Source organism: Sceloporus occidentalis, unplaced genomic scaffold, assembly GCF_023333645.1.
Source record: "Sceloporus occidentalis isolate IW3139 unplaced genomic scaffold, rSceOcc1.0.p SCAF_1, whole genome shotgun sequence".
In the NCBI taxonomy this organism is placed as follows: Eukaryota; Metazoa; Chordata; class Lepidosauria; order Squamata; family Phrynosomatidae; genus Sceloporus; species Sceloporus occidentalis.
In genome coordinates this window covers 126,856,985-126,877,776 of record NW_028316981.1, presented here as the reverse complement: position 1 = coordinate 126,877,776, position 20,792 = coordinate 126,856,985, and the positions used below count along the sequence as shown (strand labels likewise).

The 20,792-nt window shown below is 42.8% G+C and overlaps 1 protein-coding gene across 4 annotated transcripts in view; it reads right to left on the bottom strand.

The window, feature by feature from the left end:
- The window catches only part of LOC149322108 (germ cell-specific gene 1-like protein), a 28,280-nt gene extending 10,067 nt beyond the window's left edge, over positions 1–18,213 (bottom strand). For 2 of the 4 annotated variants that reach the window (XR_016279797.1, XM_089507701.1), the window contains exons 1-4: positions 17,919–18,213; positions 7,461–7,508; positions 6,209–6,361; positions 4,978–5,089 (exon numbers count right to left, since the gene is read on the bottom strand). Coding sequence is in view for 1 of the 4 variants with exons in the window: in XM_089507701.1 (XP_089363827.1) it covers positions 4,978–5,089; positions 6,209–6,361; positions 7,461–7,508; positions 17,919–18,213 (608 nt within the window). In the remaining 3 variants the exon portion in view is untranslated. The remainder of the gene's footprint in view (positions 1–4,977; positions 5,090–6,208; positions 6,362–7,460; positions 7,509–17,918) is intronic. The other 2 variants (XR_016279799.1, XR_016279800.1) reach the window with 2 other exon arrangements.
- Positions 18,214–20,792: the final 2,579 nt, after the last annotated feature.

Genomic DNA, 20,792 nt, shown 5'->3' with positions numbered 1-20,792 from the left:
GAACAAGCATCTTACCAGAGGAACTGAGGAGGCTTACTTGCCATGAACAGGAGCTCAAACTGAGGGCACCTGAGGCTCTGAGTCTGTGGAGTTTATCAGACTCAAGTTTTGGACCCTGCAATTGCGCTAAGGAAGTGTAAAGAACATTGCGAAATGGCTGTTTCGCTCGATGTCTTACCACATTGCTTGCTTTTCCGTCATTCTCCCATAACATTATGTTAGCGCTACAATTGCGCTACAATTGTGCGAAAGTTACGATTTCCGTGATGCGAAACCATGCATTGCGGAACTATTTACTACACCAGCGCTTTCCTTTTGTCTTTTGCATTTCACAACAACATATTTGCGCATGTGCCTTGGAGGTTTTGGTGGCATCCTGACCTTTGTGCTTCCCGGAGGGGAGAGAGGAAAGGGGCTGGAATGGGTGACCCCTAGGGGCCCCTTTCATTTGCAGCCTCCTAGGTGTCCATGCAGGACACCGGAATTGGGCTGGGATGGATGACCCCTAGGGGCCCCTTTCATTTGCCACCTCCTAGGTGTCCATGCAGGACAGAGGAATGGGGCTGGAATGGATGACCCCTAGGGGACCCTTTCATTTACAGCCTCCTAGGTGTCCATACAGGACAGAGGAATGGGGCTGGGATGGATGACCCCTAGGGGTCCCTTGCATTTGCAGCCTCCTAGGTGTCCATGCAGGACACCGGAATTGGGCTGGGATGGATGACCCCTAGGGGCCCCTTTCATTTGCCGCCTCCTAGGTGTCCATGCAGGACAGAGGAATGGGGCTGTGATGGATAACCCCTGAAAATACTGGCATTGTTAAGGCAGGCCTCTTGGCTCTTGCCCTGTGACTCTTAGCCTGGGATGCAATAGTCCTGCTTTACCTGCTCAATCCAGATGGAATGGGCAACAGAGCAGAAATACCTACTATGCATTAGCCTTGGGAAGCTTTTAGCAGAACAACATGTTTGCTCTCTAAATAAGAAAATGAAGCACCTATTGAGTAGAATGCCACAAGGCCAACTTTGACCAGTTTTAGGAATTTGTCAGGTGAAATTGGTGTGTGTGTGTGCTTATGATTGTTTGTTTGTTCTGCATTTCTGGTCAATGAAACATGGATTTAGAAAATACAAGGGGTGCTGCTATTTCAGCAATAATGTGCATGGGAAGATATGGCAATGGAAGTAGAACAAGCCAATGGAGGAGAAGCAAGGGGAAACATCTCATGGCTATTCTTCCTTCTGGTTCACCATCCAACCAACTGATTCCTGGCTACTCTAGCAGAACCTCATCAACCCACAAATACTGCTAGGTCAGTGACTGGGAAGAGCTGTATGATCCAGTACTTTATCCAGGACAAGAGAGCTGACAGCATTTACAAATGAAATCTGGTTAACTGAAGAGCTCAGTTCCACCCAATTATGCCCACCAGGTTTACAGGTGCATCAGCAGGCAAAATCTGATGGCTGGGGAGGAGCAGTTACAGTCTCCTATGTTAAGTACAGTCTTTTGTTGCTGTACGCTGTCCAACAATCTCTAAGGTTTGAGTGTATACACCTGGCAGCAGGGCAACAAGAAAGGATAGGGATTGTGTTGATGTATTCATGCTGCTGTCCAACTGTGTCCCTGCCAGAGCTGCTGGAGATGATCTCAGAAGTGGTGTCACTCTCCCCCCCCCCAAACCTATTGTGTTGGGGGATTTTTGTATCCCTTCTGAGGCACCCCCATTAGGGTCAGCTCAGAATTTCTTGGCGTGATTCATGGTGTGATTCAATTAATATCTGGCCATAAACATGTAGCAGGGCACACTTGATCTGGTTTTTATCTGGTCAGGACAATGGTGATCTGGGGGTACTTATTTTCATGGCATCGCATAGTTAATTATATTTGGCTATGTGGCAATATCACTAAATAAAAGGGAAACTGTTTTAAGAATTGAGGGCAACTTTTCCCATGGGTGATTCCAAAGCCATCAGATTACTGGCTACTGTTAGCACACCCTATATACACGGCACTGTACTTGAGGACCTCATATTTTCATATTTCATATCTGGAGTCAGCATGTTCTCAAGAGATCCCAATGACCTTTTTGGAACACTAGATGAGGTTCCCAGGAGAAAAAGAGAAAAGACTTGAGGGCATGTGGATGATCCAGGTAATAATACAATCAAGGCTAAATGGATGTACTAATTGCTCCTTCCTTCCCCCAAGTGCTTTGCATTTCCTCTTGACCCAAGAGACAACAGGGCATCATTGCACTGAAGCAGTAAACCAGTTCTCTCTGCCTACCCCTGCTATGCTTTCTGCCAACCTCCCTGTCCATTCACCCTGGGATTGTGCTGATCCATTAACATTTTTTGTCACCCTAAAGTTATAGCCATCCACCAGTCAGGAACCCCATTGCTGATTCCTGGGAAAGAACATCTAGTCCTTGGCCCGTTACAGACAGGCATATAGTACGCGCAGAGCATGTACTAGGGTTAGGAAGGGGCGCCTAACCCTAGTACATGCTCTGCACGTACAAAATGGCGGCGCCCTATATAGACGGGGGCCACCATGTTGATGTATCGGACACATAGCATCCAGACGTCACACACCGGAAGTGGGGCCGTGAGTGCGCGCCTCACACCTTGCGGTGCCTCTTCTGGGGCCCAGGAAGAAGCGCCATTTTGGCGCTTCTTTGTTGCTGCGCCCGGGAACCGTGCAGTTTGGCTGCTGTGGTTCCCAGACGCAGCAACCGGCAGCAGCGCGAGACCGCCTGTTTTGGGCAGTCTGTAACGCACCTTTGTTACCTTACAAGATAGCACATCACCAGAGACTAGTTTTCAGGTATAAATACTGGTCTCAAAAACTTAGCCTCTGTATGCACACAGTTGTACCAAGCTGCATTCTGTGTATGAGCTTCACCACCCTCAGATCTCAGCCTGAGCCACTCTTTGGACAGGTAAATATCACCCTTTTAAACTCCTCAAATGCCTCTATCCCATTTATATGTTTTCATTTTCATTCATTCTGAATGCTGTGTCTGTGAGAATTTCTATTGTGTGTGTGTCATTGCACTCTGCATTTTTTGAAATAAAATCCTCTTAATTCACCCAACCCTGGAGATCTCCTCAGTTCTTATCAGTATACACAGCTACTAATGATCCTAATGGTTACACAGCCCCTCAAATTTAAAGTACAGTGGGCCCTCTCCTTACATGGGGGATCCATTCTGGATCCCCCCACATAAGGGAAAATCCACCTATGCTCGAGTCCCAAAGGAAATAATGGTGCTCGTGCATGTGGCGGAGTGGTGCGTATGTGCTGTAGGCACGCGCACTGTTGTTTACTTCCCCAAGTGGTTTCCGCATAATTTGGAAGCCATGTAAAATGCGTCCGCGCTAGGTGTGGGCACACTGTAACACTCACATACTTGGTGGGGACACCCAGATGTGACAATGTCACTAAATACAAATGAAGCTGTTTTAAGATATGAGGCAGTGTTTCTTATGCGTGATCCCAAAGCCATCAGATTACTGGCTACACTAACCTTAAAGTGGCAGCACAGCCAATTACCTTTGTCCCTTTCCGTCCCTCTAAGCAACTGCTGCATCTTTCCCATCATCTGAAAATATTCACAAAATGTGCCCCGTTTCCATTCAAACTTTTTTGTCTCAGTTAAGATAAGTTACCTTCAGAGCTTGCATTCAGATGCCTGCCAAATGGGAGATTGTGGTAGACAACAGAGTAACACCCATGTACTCCACCAGAATTTGTTATCATGCTGAAAAAGGAAGATATTGGCCCTGCATAGAGCTCACACAATTGGCCAGACAGTATGCTGTTTGTAATAAGACACAGGACCAGAAAGCAGTGGCTAAAGGACTCGTAGAACAACATACAATGTGCCATTCCCTATCCCATTAATTAAATGTTGTGTGAAGTCATGCTGTTACTATTACATAACTGTTCAAAGACATAGCCATGTTAGTCTGGTAAAGTTTCATAGACTTGGTCTACTTCCTCAGATGCAATTAATCATGCATCAGTTCACTCCATGCAACTGAGGAAGTAGATTAAGGGGCTTGACAGATGGGCGGCTCCATGATGCCCGTCTTTACCCTGAGTCAGTGCTGCAGCAGCCACATGCTACAACACCAACGCACTGCCAAAAAGAAACTACCTAGAGTGGCTTCTTTTTTGCGGTGCCACAAACAGGAAAGGGCGCTGCCATGATGCTACTTCCTGCCAACAATATCTGATTGCTGTATGGCGGCGGCGTCATCATGGCACCCCCTCAAATGAACAGGAGGTTGTCATGATGGCAGATCCGTACAGACTAGGGGTTGGGAGCATGCAGTTGCTGCACGCTCCCGAACCCTAGAATCGGCGCCAGCACGCTGCTTCCCACCTGTATGTACCAGGCATAAGTCCAAGAAAGCTAATGCTACAACTGCTTTTTTTCAGTTAATCTCAAAGGTGCTAAAAGAGTCCTTTGTATACTTTTAGATCATTATTCTTGGATTAGTGTTTGTCATATGTCAATAAATCATTCAGATACAGACAAACAGTGTGCTGTCACCTCCTTCCTTCCATTCTGCAAAGAAGATCACAGATGGAAAGTTTCCCCAGACATCCACCTCATATGTGTTAGCTGTAGTTTGTTATCTGCATTTGTCAACAGAAACGTATTCCCAATTAGCCTATCTGTGCATTACTTGAAATTCTAGAAGAGCAGGTTTTAAATATTTGACTCCCCCCATGTTAATTTTCCCCATCCCTTGCTCTCCCATGAGCAACATTTTGCTTCTATGAATGATTGCCCTGGTACAACAATTATTTGCTTTGTTTGTCTTTCCTCTCCCACCGTTATTCGAATTTACTGTTATTACAAGTCTAATTTTAACAAATAGATAAAAAATATAGCCCTAATTTTAAGTTACCAATCAAAAAGTCATATGTTTGTTATTATTCCCCCCCCCCTCCAAATCATACCAGTAAGACCAGCCATAATCCCAGGTCTGTGGGCGCCAGTCTTCTGGACCCAGGTTGACAGTCATTTGGAATACAGTTGTATACATCATGTGTGCCACCATTCCCAAGAGACCTGGAATATTAGATAGTAACAAGGTTAGCAGTTATTTTTTACTAATTCAAGTCTGAATTTACTGTAATACTTGCAAATTACTAAGTGAAGTTCTTAAGGGAAAAAAGGGAAGAATATGGGAAGAGCAATCTCTTCACATGTTCAATAACAAGTAAATCCCACTATCATGCATTGATTACAGATTTTTAAGGAAATGTCATATAGACCATGTTTTCTTCAAACTGTACAGTTGTGTGTCTGAAAAAGTCTTAGCCTTTGATGCTTTATACTTGTCTGGATAAGAAAGAGAAAGCCTGTCCCATAGAAAGAGACATTTCAGGGGGACAGCTAATCTAGCCACCTAGATTTCTTTTGCATGAGAGACCTGCACAAACTAAATGTCATCTCTGGGAGAGAAGCAGTGCAGAAGCCATAAAGGGTCTTTGTTCAGGTACAGACACATGTGGAGTTACAGTGCATGGTGACAGCATCCAGGTCAGATTATTTGTCCATTTGTTCAATTCCTGGCATCTCTGGTTAGAGAGAGCAAGGAGACAATAATAGGAAAGATATTTGCTGCCTGAGAGCCACTGCTAGCCAGAGTTGACAAGAATGGGCAAAACAGACCAAAATAATAAAAGGGAGCTCACTGTACTTTTAGCAAACTGGCTAGCATCCTGTTGGTTAGTCCAACTAAAACAGACCCATTTAGTCAATTGTTGAATGGTGAGTCAACAACAGATAAATGTAACAGATTCATTGAGTCTATTCCAATCAGGACTGAAAGAGGATTTCTGTTTCTCTTTCCTTTTTCTGTTCCAAGCTGCAGAATTAATGTAATTTGACACCACTTTAACTGTCAGGACTCAATGCTATGGAATTTGTAGTTTTGTGAGATATTTAGTTTTCTCTTTCTGAGAGCTTTGGTGCCACAACAAACAACAAACCTCAGGATTCTATAGCATTGAACCATAGTGTCAAACTGCATTATTTCTACAATGTAGTCAAGTACAAACCTGCATTGTGTTCTTGTGTCTTTACTCCAGGTTGTAAAGACAAGCACTGCTGCCATATTATAGCAGAGTGCTAATGACAGTCATTGCAGAAAAGAATCTGTCATGCATATCCAGTATGGTATACCTGCTAGAACAGTGAAGATCGCAGCAAAAGCATTGAGCTTTAGCCCATCAAGGATGCTGATGGAATGACAGATCTCAATCAACATCAGGCTGGCTCCCATCAGGAGTAAAGTAATGTAGAGGAGTTCTGCTGCAATAGACAACCACAGCACCCCTGGAACAACAAAGGACAGCAGCAACAGCAGCACAGAGATTCACAGGAGCTCCAAGACAGTTGCTAATTAATATTTTGCATCCACTTAATTGCCAATATCTATACACACAAATGGAAAATTAATTCTAACATTCATCCCTTTGGATGAATGAGGCAGGAGATGTTTGATGTTTGTTTCATTAACTCTAAGGGGCACAACTAGCGGTCACATTGACTGTAGGGCCTCATGTTTCCCATGCTTGTTTTTGCCATCATGGCAGAAACGCAGGGTATAAATTCAATTAAAAAATTAAATAACCTCCTGAATGCTCCAAGGGCCCTCAATATATATATATATATATATATATATATATATATAGCTCTCAAAAGGGAAAATTGTACCTCCAGAAGGATCCAAGAGCTTATTCTCCCCTAATGCCTGTAATTTACACTCTCTTCTTTTACCAAAGTAACTGGAAGTGACCTTATCATCATTTCCAATTTTGCCAGGAAAGCTTGGGCAACACCAAGTGGGGGAAGGGTTGAGGTGGAAAATGGTAGGGACATGTGAACCCTCAGTTATTTCATTCTCCAAGCAAGAAAAAATAATTACTAAAGTTTTCTCCCCAATGCAGGAGAAAGGAAGTATTTCTCTGCACTATTTCACTTGTATTCACTGACTTCCATCCCAAATGTCCATATCCACATTTCACATCTCTGTTAGTCGTGTCACAAAATCCATATACATGTACTTGGTGGCATATATTTCTTATTTGAGATGTTGTCATCGTCACACAGCATGAGCTTGAGGAAGGTTCCCGATTTTCCCAAATCTCCTTTTCCAGCAGTTTGAGGTCTCCAATTTCAAATCCAGCTTGGGGCCCTTTGAAACATCTAAGGTACAACTCATCTTCTCCACACAAATTCAAAATACAGGGGGGGGGGGGAGGAATTACATGTATATATGAGTTAATCAAAGATTTGGATTGTTAAGCCAAAGCATTAAAAATGAAAAGTTATTGTTAGGTCTTTTAAAAAGAATTTCTTTTCCCGTGATTCAGAACACCAAACATAAAGATAAAAATAACCATAACCTGAAATTATGATAGTATGTAATTACCTCGATCTGCTGGGGGTGTCAGGCTAATAAAACTTCTACATTTCTCACCTGTAAAGCAAATATAATATACACTTAGAAATTATAGATTTTTTAAAAACCAAATGTCTAATTAGCCTCTTGAGCCTCCCTGTCTACCTAACATTTATAGGTAAATAGCTTCCCACGAGCATCATGAAAGGAGCAGATGGTAGGGGAAGCTAGAGGCACTGAGATAAAATATTCCAGCATTATTTGGAATGCAAACCCCAAGGGAGGGCACAAAAAGACCATCCATTCATCTTCATAACTCCAATACAGAAGAGAGTTGTGGCTGTTCCATATACATGCATGGCTGGTACAAATACATGTAGGCTGTGTCAGATATGAAATGTCCCTTCTTTTCAACAATTGTCCCACAGGGGGACAGGGATATAACATTTCACCACCACTACTCACATGCATTTTAAAAAGTATCAGCTCGGACACATTCCCATTCTCACAGCCCAAATGTCCATATGGCTTCAATAGTTTGCTGTCAAAACGGGAAATTTAGGGATGACCCTTTATGATGCTCTGTTGCAATCTTCCCTGATGTCATTAAGTATCATTCATCATGCATCAACCACTTTTACACCAAGCAAGCATAGAAACCACTAAGTCTAATTAATGAGAATTCACACACACACACTTTTCAAGGTTCTGAGATTCCTCTCTCTGTTCGACACTGCTCTAACCACCATGGCTCAGTGCTAAAGATTTCTGAGATTTGTAGTTTTGTGAGACATTTAGAAAGCTCTCGTGTGCCAGCAAATAACAAATCCCAGGATTTCATAGGATGGAGCTATGACAGCTGAAGTGGTATTAAACTTCATTGCATTTACAGTGGTGGCAGCAATCATAGTCAAATGGAAAGTATGAAGTGTATAATGATTCATAATACATTGCCCCCAGTCAACATGTTCATAACTTTCTCCACCAGATGAGAAATATGTACACAGACAAGGCAAGCACAGCCCAATGGGATCAAAAGTCAGTCTGTCCCAGTCCTGGGAAAGGCGATTAGGGGGGATGTTCCTTGTGGGAAGGCTTTTATGGTACCATCTGGCTATGGGGTTCAGGAACTCTGACAGCATTTGTAGGTTTTTTGTGAGTTTTGGGGCTATGTGTCCATGTTCTAGAAGAGTTTGTTTCTGATGTTTTGCCAGCATCTGGTATCAGAAACTAAGGCGCTTTACAGACCGCCGCTTTGCGGTGGTCTGCCGGCGCTGCTGTTTGCTCCGCGAGGGAGCCGCAGCATTCAAACCGCGCGACTCCCTCGTGGAGCAAAAAAGAAGCTCCAAAATGGAGCTTCTTCTTTTGGCGCAGCTATGATGCCGCGAGGTGCCCATGGCGTACTCGCGACATCATAAGCGCCATGACATGTCTGGACGCAATGTGTCCAAGACGTAAAAATGGTGGCGGCCATGTGGAACGGCCGCCACCATTTGTCACAGACTGAGTCCGTGATAGGGAAAGGGGCGTCTAGAAGAGACGCCCCTTTTTTAAAATGGGACGTCCTCAGGACGTCCCTAGTGGTGGTTTGTAACCTGCCAATCTCTTCTAGAACATGGACACCTAACCCCCCAAAAAAACACAAAAAAACTATGGATGCCAGACATGAAAGCCTTTGAACTCTGACAGCATTTACAGAGATTTTCCAAAGGCTCAGCACTGGTTTTCTGACTTTTATGTACTCAGGATATTCTTGTCAATATTGGCAGACTGTACTCTTAAATATAACCAACCCTTCTTTCATTCCTCAATTTCTGTGATGTCTCCTAGTAGATGTTTTACTGCCATTCTAATCCCTCCCCTCCAGAGTTCTTTCTTGCTCTCAGAGGTCACTTTTGCTTATTTCTAGAAATCCTGGGGTTCCCTTTACCCTCCCCCTGCAAGCTCCACAGGCAGGCCATTAGACAAGTCTTGCTGCATTTAGCACTTGTGAACTCTGCATTCCCTTTTTGCATCTAGGGCAAAAGCCCTTGCCTATGTTAAAGTCACATTCCCCCCATTTACCACAAGATATTTCTCAGGGGGTATTTCTGCTGTCACCATCTGTGATCATGCTACTGTGGTGACCCAAATGGTTTGTGTGGGTGGCTGCCTGAAGTGGAAGTGTCTCAATAGAGAGCTACATTACAGATAATGTTTTGCAAGTGGCTCCCTGCACCATTTGGAGGAATTTTAGTTTGGGCAAATTCAGCTCTACAGAAGGGGTGTATCTGTCACCCACCAATGTCAGTTACCCACCAATGTCAATATTTAGATTACAGGCCCTTGGAGCAGAATTGAACTTAACATTCTTTTTGTGAAGTATCCCCTATAATGTGTGGGCACCATATAAATTTCTGTGAACACATTTGCACGAGCAAAAGTAATACAGAATGCATTTCCTTTGGTGCAATCTAGATTAGGGTTATATCCCAATTTGTTGGGGTTACAACTGTTTGCGCACAACAGTTGCTACACCTCCCACGCGCTTGCAGCTGATATGTTTTAACAAGCAGAGAGGAACAATACAGATACCTGGATTACAGTTGTCTAGTTCACCACCAGCCTGCACTATATATAAGCAGATATTTGTCTGACATTGCCCTGAGTTTTGAAATCAGGGAAGGTAAAGTTTGTCCCTCTAAATGCAGTAGGCCTGCAGCTCGTTCTTACTGCTGTTTTTTTTTTGTTTTTTATTTATATACCGCTATTCCAAAGATCATAGCAGTGAACAGCAAGTAGGCTAATTAGCAAGTAATCTAATTTGCCCCCAACAGTCTGGGTACTCATTTTAGCGACCTTGGAAGGATGCAAGCCTGAGTCGAGCTTGGGCCCTTTTGCTGGTCTTGAACTCGCAACCTTGTGGTTTCAAGTGAATGGCTGCAGTACAGGCATTTAACCACTGCGCCACCAGGGCTCCTTATTGTGTGCCTTCAAATCATTTCTGACTTGTGGCAACCCTAAGACAAACCTATCATGGGATTTTCTTAGCAAGAGTTGTTCAAGGTTTGCCATTGCCTTCCCCTGAGGCTGAAAGCATGTGACATTCCCAAGATCACCCAGTGGATTTCATATCCGAGTGGGGAATCACCCTAAAATGCATGCTGGGTGCTGCAGTCAAACCACAACTGGTGGGTCATGCCTTGCTGGACCTGTTTAAATTGAAAAATTCAGCATTCTGGATGAAAGAAAGCAGGTACAGAGTTGACGCTGCTGTACAGTTGTGGTGATCCATACACTGGTACAGACCCGCTACCAGCTCATTCCTCTAGTCACTTTAACTATTCTTTTCATTTCCCCCCTTCTTTTGCAGGCTCAGGCTCACCTATTTTTTTTAGGATACCCCTTTTTGCACCTACTCTTGCCTGATTTCTGGTCTAAAAGACTGGCAGCTGAATTGCATATCAGTACTGCTGACAGGGCAGCAGCATCCACCACACCTGAGGGCAGCAAGAAGCTTAAAGGGCACACAGCAGTCCTGTTTTATCCATTCTGTGCTCCTTGGAATCTGAAAGCATAGGTAATTGCTTCACCCTATCTAATGTTAGGGCTGGCCCTTGGACTGTTCAAATTGAACAGTGAACAGCCAGTTCTTCTTTAACCTGGCCATTTGATATGAAGTAGAGGAGGAGGCAGTAGATGCAACAATCAATTGGCCGTGTCAATGCTAAGGTGTATCATTCACCTTCAACCTTGTAGCCAGAGCTGGAGGAGAAAAAGAGAGGGCAAGAACTATAGCACAGCATAGCTGCAGTTTGCAAAGTCACTCAGGCTGCACCCACACTGCAGAAATAATACAGGTTGACACAACTTTAGCTGCCATGGTTCAATGCTATGGTATTCTGGGAATTGTAGTCTTGTGAAGTATTTAGCCTTCTGTGTTAGAGAGCTCTGGTGCCACAACAAACTACAGTCCCTAGGATTCCATAGGACTGAGCCATGGCTGTTAAAGTGGAATCAACTTGGATTATTTCTTCAGTGAGAATCCAGCCTCAATGGCCAGGAGAGAAAGGCAGTAATCCATTAAAATTTGTGGTAGCTAAGCTGGGGATGATTCATTTCAGTAAACTGGAAAAAGTTCTTCTCTTCCGTTCTTGCATTGAGACTTATAGAGCACAGCCACACACATGATTTCAACACTGCCATCGAGGCTGGTATAGAATAAGTTCTGATCTGAGCCTACCATAGTTGTTATGACCCCCATGTTTCCATCCTAATAACGGAACTAATGATAGGTAGACCAGGTTTGCATTAGTCAGACTTCACCTGGAATACTGTGTTCGGTATAGGAAAGATAATGACAAATTAGAACAAGTTCAAAGAAGGGCAACCAAAATGATGAAAGATCTGGAAACTGAGGGAGCTGGGTATATTTACCTTGGAGAAAAGAAAACTGAGAGGTGATATGATTGCCTTCTTTAAATATCCAAAAGGATGTCATGGAGTCCTGGTGGCACAGTAGTTAAATGCTGGTACTGCAGCCACAAGGTTGTGAGTTCAATCCCAGGTCCACTCAGCCTTTCATCCTTTCGTAGATTGGTAAAACGAGTACCTAATTTGTTGGGGACAATTGGCTTACATATTGTAAACTGCTTAGGGAGTGCTTAGTGCAGTGATAAGCAGTATAGAAATGTACAGTGGGCCCTTGTTATCCACTGGGGTTTGGTTCTAGGAACCCCTGTGGATAACAAAATCTGTGGATATTCAAGTCCCATTAAATACAGTGGCATAGCAAAATGGTGTCTGTTATATAAAATAGTAAAATCAAGCTTGGCTATTTGAAATTTATACTTTTTTAAATAATATTTTCAAGCCGTGGATGCTTGAATCCATAGATAAAAAATTAGTGGATAAGGAGGACCGACTATACATGCTATTGCTATGTAGAAGATGGAACAAACTTGTTTAATTTCTGCTCCCCAGAGACTGGGACACTAATCGATTGATTCAAATTAAACATTGGGAACAACTTCTTAATAGTAAGAGGTGTTCAACAGTGGAAGAGACTGCCTTGGAAGGTGATGGGCTCTCCCTCTTTGGAGGTTGTTAAACAAGTCTGGATGGGCGTCTCTTGGGAATGTTTTAGTTGAGTATTCCTGCATGGCCTTGGGATCCCTTCCAGTTCTTATCATTCTATGATTCCAGGCTTTGAACTCTGGCAGATTATCCTGATTTCCTCAACAATTGTCATGTCTGCCTGCCCCGTGGCCCACCACATTTGCGGGTCATTTCAGGTCTTTTGCGCAGGTCCCACAGCAGCCCAGTACCATCCCTGTCTCCATTCCCATCCCAATCTCTTCCTATCTTTTCTCAACTTACTTTACTCTCCTTATTTTCATTTAAATCATCAGTCTCTTATGTGTCCCTCTTTCTCCTAGTTTTAGGTTGTCTGCCCCCTTTGTCTTTGGGTCCATCCAGCTCTTTCACCATTAAATCCCTCCTCTTCTTCAAGGAAGCCTTTTCTGGGAGCACTAGATATGAAATATCTTTATTATAAACAACTCCTACTCTACCAGGGAGTGAGGTGATTTCTCATTGCCTTTCCCTCAAGCTCTTTTCTCTTCATGGAGATCTGCTTTTTCTGACTGAAGCCTCATTTGTTATTTGGGACTGCCATGGAGTTATGGACAAAATTCATCATTTGAAATAAATAAAGAGCTCTCAAAGGATGCATCAGTATTTGTGAAGATGAATGTCACTGAATAAATGTCATTTCAATGGTCTTTTGAGGGGACTAAAAATATGCATAAGGGATTACTGTTAAGGGATGGATGAAATCAAATCATGGTTGCACAGAGAAGAAACATTGCTTAGAGCCTTTTCACACTAGGCAAATCCCGCTCATAAACGTGATTTTAGAAGTAGAAAAAGCCACAAATAAGGGATGATTTTCAGATGCATTTCTGCCAAACAGAAATAATGCGAAAATAACGCAAACATAAAGTGGACAAAAATGACACCTTTTTTACTTTTGGGAAGTTTGGCACACAAACACAGACACTTTCCATTTGCTTTATTTCTGTGGTATTTCTGTTTGGGAGAAATGTCATCTGAAAAACTTCCCACATTTGCAGGTTTTTCCTACTTTTAAATCGCATTTTTGAGTGAGATTTGCCTAGTGTGGTAAGTTCCTTAGTTAGCAAAGATGTAGTTATGAGAACACAAACTGACCTCTTGAGACCTCTATGAGTAATGAGAACAAAAGTCATGACAGGATTTTGGAGTAGAAGTCCAAGCTCCTATTCAGACAAATGGCCATGATGATTCTTAAATGTAGCAGAATTGTTGTACCACATTTTAAAATATGTAAATAATACAAATTAGCTTTCAGAGGAGGAGGTCCATTAAATACAGAGTCTGGACTGAAGTAAGACTTTTAAGTCCGGGGAATCTAAGGACTTTATTGCACCAGGCTGTTCTCCTGCTAAAATTGTGATCTTTTCATAAATGCTTTGCAGTTGGGACTGCTCTGTTCTTTATCACAGCTTCATAATCTTTCTGGAATTACAGCCATCATTCGCGCTAATGCCTTATCACATGCAGCATTTGGAACTGCCCATCCAGTACCACCCAGTACTGTCCAGTTTGCATCTAGTTTGGCACACAAACACAGACACCTACTAAAGAAATATAAATAAAAAAGAGTCTTGCTTTTGAAAAGGACTTTTTTTCATGGAGAGGGGACTTCCTGATTCAAGAAAGACAAATTGCTAGCAGATTATCTGCTCATCAGAACTCCTTCATCCTTGATCACTGGCAGGCAAAGGGCAAGCAATACCTAAAGCTAAAACCCACCCAAAGGCCACCCAAAATCAGGATAAAAGCAGAGTTGATTTAGTGCACTCTGAATGCTAACACCACAGAAATGGGAAAGGCGATCATTCACTGAGGTTTTGCATGAGTGAAAAGAAATGCCTAGCTAACGATCTCCCACCTAGATAGCAACAGAAAGGAGGCGAGATATAAGTCCCAGCAGAAGATGCTGTTGTTGCGGTTTATTGTCTCATGTGAGAAAGTCCTAAAAGGACCCTATTACATCATTGGGACATGGTAGGAAGTATGGGTTTCCCACAAATCAGGAGTAGAGAACCAGTTTGGGGAACAGGAGGCTGGATCACCTCTTCAGTGAAGCAGAGGAACTATCAGTTCCAGTCAGGGCTTTGGTCAGATTTTGGGTTTTGTTCCCTATATATCTTTCCTGTGCAGGGAAAGCAAGCTAGAAGCCAAGATAGGTTTGTTTGCCGGGCCCTTTGAGAGCTGAACCTTACCTTGGGACTCAGCCAGCTCTCCAAATGCTGGCTGAGTGCACTTTGCTGAGCTAGCCTCCTTCAACCAGAGCTTTATGTCCAGCTTTATGAGTTCAAAGCACCTCCAGCAATTCACAGATGATAACCAGGACCCTTAGGGCCAACCAACTTCAGAATGTGGTCAAAATGGCAAATGTTATTAATGAGGAAGAACACACAAGACAGGTTGTAGTGGTTTGCTTTTGCCTGAGCCTACAAGGGCGGGCAAAATTTGGCCCCCTCTTAGCCTCTCCGCAATGCGTATTGATTGAATGCAAACTACTGTTGGACCTCCGTATTCATGGGGGATCCATTCCAGACACCCCTGCCAGGATACCAAAATCCACTCATGCTCAAGTCCCATTAAAATTAATGGTGGTGCAGCATGCGTGTAACTGGGCACATACTGCCATTTAGCAAAACGGAGGCTTGCCATCCACAGATGGATAAATCTGCTGATGACAAGTCTGCCAATAAGGAGGGCAGACCGTACTTTATTGCTACACACTCAGTTTGGAGGAACTGAAGTGAATTTAGGACAAAGTGGGACAAAGGGGAGGAGGAGAGAGAAACTAAGGTATTTTAAAACCAGTTGAAAATGTAGGATGGCTGACAATTGGGATGGTCTCTACCAAATCAGAACAATTGGAGGGCATGAAGCACTGGCTGAGTATGCCTCACACGCCCACATCACCTTGCCACACGGAAGATGAAACAGGAACAAAACCAACTGAGAGTCATGGAGTTCCCCAAACTTTGCCCCATCTCTCTACTGATGGGAGTCAGTTCACAAACCTCCATCTCCCTTCCTAAAGGGTAGGTCTTCTAGTAAGGGTGAGATGACCAGGAAGCTTCCACATGATCAGAGTTTCCTTCCTTTGCCATAAAGAGTTTTTAAAAACACAGAGATTTGATTAATTTAAACTTATCTCTATGCAGAAGTAATATGTTGCAGTCATATACCATATTTCCAGGGCTCAAACTGCTGCACAAGCATTACTTCAGAAATGAATATAGAAAGTAGGCCAGCCTTATTCTAACGTGATGGCTTCCATGGGGTTGGTCTTCAAAAATAATGGCTTCCTTAGGAAGTGTATGACTGAGGTGAGATTTGAATATGGATTTCTAAACCTATGCTCTTGGGGCAGACTGACATCCTACTTTGGCAACTGCATGTTTCCAAACCTCCATATTGCAAGTTAATAGTTAATAAGAAGCTAACAACTTGTGTCTCTGTGTGTGCATACCTTTGCAGCAATACACTTTCTTGGGAGCAGACCAACATGCAAATGCTGGTTTTCATTTGCACGTGTATTTCCTCCCACCAGATATTTCCCTCCAAAGAAGGCACTTGCTTTGTTAAACATGGCTGGGGGAGAATTTCAAAGGAGAATTAGGGTTCAATACTCTCCACTCAACAAGTTTCTCCTCCAAGTGTATTTGAGGGAAAATGGGACTAAAAACCCCTTATTTGATAGGCGATATTAAATTCTGCTCCTAGATACTACACTGCTGACACTGGTTCAATGTTCTTTGTAAATTTTCTTCTAATAGTTGGAAAACATGCAGGGGTAGCTGTGTTGGTCATTTAACAAATCCAAACACAAATCTATCAGTGATACCTTTATTATCACTGATGGACTTTTGTCCTAATATTTGGGTTAGATATGCATGTGGAGTCAGTGTGGTGTACTTGCTTGAGTATTCAATGAAGACACTGGAAGACCAGGGTTCGATTCCCCATTCAACCATGGAAACCCACTGGATAACCTTGGGCAAATCACACTCTCTCAACCTTAGAGGAGCCCCCCTCCCCCCCAAAAAACCAACCTTCTGACCAAACTCTGCCAAGAAAACTCTGTGTTAGGTTGGTTTTAGGATTGCCATAAATAAGAAATGACTTGAAGACACACAACACTAAATGTATGTAGAGTTGAAAGTGCCAATATACTTAACCAAAAACTAACAGATTTTCCATCAATGCAGATTTATCAATGCTTTGTTATTATAATTTTAAAGGAAAACAATAATGGTTATCTTGATCTATGAAAGAAGAACATGGAATTTACAGCTGGGCAATGCCTTTGTTGGAACTGGATCAACCAAAATGCAACAAAGGTGTGTAAACCTTCATGTTCTTCAGAACTCTCTTCAGAACTCTTTATCAGGCAATCTGACACCTAATCTGATAAAAAGTTCTGTAGTACTCAGATATTTGCACATTTTTCTGGCATTTTAGTCCCAGTAAAAGTAGTGCCCGTCTGTGGATTTTTTCTTTCTGTGAAAAGACTTTGATGTTTCTGTTTTACCAAAATTGCTATTTTATTCTTTTTGGTAAATTCTTCTGCGTAAAAATAAATACAAATTTCTCTTCCGCAGTAAAGTGGTATTTCAGTTTTTTCACAGCTGTGCTGTTTTTGGTTCCATCCTGTCCTATTTGCTTGTAGCAAGGATGATGTTCAGGCTATGTTGGTTTCTTTCCCCCAGCTTCACTTCATAGTAAACTTGGAACTTATGTTCCAAGTAAAATCACTTTAGAATTAGGATCTAGTGCTCAGGGGTGCAGAGATGGGGTTGGGGACAAAATGAGACTCCAAACAGAATTCTACTCTCTCCATAAAAGTTTCCTTCAGTCCTCAAATTTCTAGCATTGCAGAGAGCAAGGCACTGAGAATTGTTCACACCTGGAGCTCTTATATTTGTTATATTTGCATTCCCATTTTGACTGTCCCTTTCCTTTTGATGCCTAAATGGTATTTATAAATTTGTTATTGCAATGCTAGAAGTTTGAAGACAGAAGGACAACTGAAGTAGGGGAAGTTAATTTTATTAGGAAGCAATGTCCTCATACCCCAACCCCAGCATCACATAGCTTCACACCAGTTTGTGCTCTCCTTAAGAACCCAGGAAGGAAAGCAGTTAGGAAACATGAGTCTGAATGTAATATGAGAATTGCTTCAACATCAGCAGAGCTGAGAACTGAATGTAGGCTTTTCACTGATCAGTCTGACATTATAACCTTTGAATCAGCGCAGCCACTGTGATCATTTTCTCTCCCTACCAGCTGCCCTTCCCAGCCCAGCACACAAAAGAAATGGCATGACAACCCTTCCCTGCTCCAAAGAAAATAGGGAGATAGGAGCTATAAGGGAACAGCACTCACCTTCGTCATTGAGCAGCTCCTCACAAGAATACCAGATGCCAGCGTGAAACTTTCGGTCCACGAACTTGTCATCCCCAGTCTCCCAGATGTAATGAACCACGTTGCTGTCATTCGCCCCGGAGCTGTTGAAGCGGATGCAGTGGATCCCATCCCCGTGTTCACCACAAAGAGGTTTGGGCACTTTCCTGGTCCCTTCACACCAGTAGCTGCTGCTGAAGGCAGTGATGGAGAAGATTAATGAGAGGAAGCTGAGAGAGAGGGCTGCCAAGGCTCTCTGCCGCCTGTCCACCCCCATTGCCTGACAACTGCCTACTTGTAGAGGCAGCTGGCAGCAGCATTTAAAAAGATGCTCAAAACACCCACCACCACCGATGCTGTTTCTTTTCCCCTCCTCCTTTCCCCTTTCCCTCTCCCTCCCCTCAGCATCCACTGAAAATTCTCTCCTCTAAGTGCCGGAGACCAGCAAGCAAGTTGTCATGACAGTTGTGAAGTTAAGATGATCCAGGTGGGCAGAGAGGATGCTCAGGAGTGACTTGATCTAAGCTGGAGTCTGCCAGAGCTGAGCTGTGCAGCCCTGTGCATTTGGCTCTGGAGCTTCTGTCAGTGCCACATGGGCTCAGCATGAGCACGATGGTTTTTTAAAAATGGCAAGCATGTCTCTGAGCATAAAAAGTATGAATTTCTCTTCTCTCTTGCCAAGGCACACACACCCATTCCAAGAGGGTTAAGAAGTTAGGAGTGCCAGCTCAGATGAGACATACTTAATCCAGACAGACAATGCATCAGAGCCTGGAAAAGAGAGCTACAAAATGCCTAGATTCCCACCCGCCACAAGAGAATATTTCCATGACTTGTTGTTAGGCTTGTCAGAATGAAAACTGAGGCGGGTATCCTCACCTTTCATGTGGAGAAGAGGGAATTCCAGGAGCTGCTGCTTGTCAGATAACAGGCAACAACTGCTGAAATTCCATCTTCCACATAAGCTTGAAAGATTCAGGACCTTTTGCTCTAGCAACCCTGTCTGTTGTGCCACACTGTAAATCCTGGTCTCAGCAACAAAAAAACCACACAAAAATATCCCGCATAGATCCAGCCAGGTTAGTTGAAAGATTACAAATGAAATAAGAGCAGAGAGTAAAAGGGAGGAGAAGGGGGAAAGCCCATCTGTTGTAACCCAGGAATGAGATTAGCTCCCAGGTAAGCAAGAGGAGATAGACAGATTTTTCAACTTAAGTTCTTGGGAAGGATGCCAAAGCTGTGTTTGCTTGTTTGAGAAATATAAGTTTACTACATTCTTTGGACTTTCTCATGGGACACAGCCAGAAGCCCAGAAAAACATACTTATGACATCTCAAATGGCATAAAAATGGCATAGCAACTTACTTATTTATTTATTTATTTATTTATTTATTTATTTATTTATTTATTATTTTCAGCATTTATAACCCACTCTTCAGCCACAAAGGCCCTCTGAATGATGAAGTCCAAAACCAGGTTTTGCAAAACAGACCTTTATTTAACTATGAAAAGCTAACAGCCATAACAGCTACACAACTGAAGGAAGAAAACTCAACTCTTTTTTTATTATATTGGGGGCACAGGTCAGAGAGAAACATGTAGGCCCCACTTAGTTGCTAAGCAACTCTGCACTATATTAGTACCCAAGCTCATTGTGTAGCTCTGCACCCTGAGTGACACCCGCTAGTACATGGGCTGACTATGCTGAGCCATTAAGAACAATTAACCCTTTAGACCAGAACATGCCGTCTTCTAGAAATTAGTTTGCCGTTCCATCAGCCACAGTCAGCCTAGCCAATGAGAAGGAATGCAGCAACATTTAGAGACTGCATGATTCCCACCTTGGGCTTTAGACATTTTTTTTGTATGTGTGTGACCCACCACTATTACTATTCCCAAAAATATCTTTGGGTTGAAATGCTGCAGGAATGCTCCTGTTAGAGGGAACTCCTGCATTCCTAATTCAGTCCTTCAGTACTAAAATGGAAGAAAGGACAGGTATGCCTGCTTTCTGCTAACCTGCCCTCCAGCCCCCAAACAGGAACCTGTCAAATTTAACACTCAAGAGCCTGAGTTCCCCACCAGAAATCCTCTTTCAAGTCTGTGTTCCCCAATGCACTCACTGGACATCTCCTGAAATAAGTGTTTAGTGGAGACTGATATACCAATGTACTGTATTGTACTGATATAATGTATTGAAAGCCATTTCTACAACCATAACTATCTGGCAAAACCCTATCATGTACCATATCATTACAAGAACATCTCTCAACTAGATGGGTCAAAGAGGTTTTTTCCCCTCTCTAGCAGTTAAAACAGTTTCATACTACATTATTTCTGGAGTGCAGCTGCAGCCTAGCTCTAGGTCACTACAAGTAACAGAGGATTAAGTATCCTTCATAACAGAATAATTTCCTTGAAATTTTTAATTATTTCCTTTTGGATCTACTATTTGTCAGTGTAAGCATTATGCAAGATGGCTAGTTATGCACTGCTAAATAAGTGAAAATGCTTCACAAAAAGAAGATCCAGGTTTGGATAATTGTTAATATGTTCTATACGTATACATACATGGTATCTTGCATTGCAGTTATGGATTCTGAACCTAAAGTTATTCACTTATGCTTCATATTCAAAATCATGGCACTATTATCACAGTTGTACATATCACCCCCAGAACCCATCTTAAATTAAAAGGAGCTGCTCCATGTAACAGAGACCTGCAGAGTAGTTGAGTGCAGCAATTCTGAATGACACGGCCAGCCCCCTCCCACTCTTAATCCATGCTGCAATGAGCAAAAGTTTCTGTTCATTGCACTGTAGTTCATGGGCAGGAAAGCTAGCTACATCCTAAAG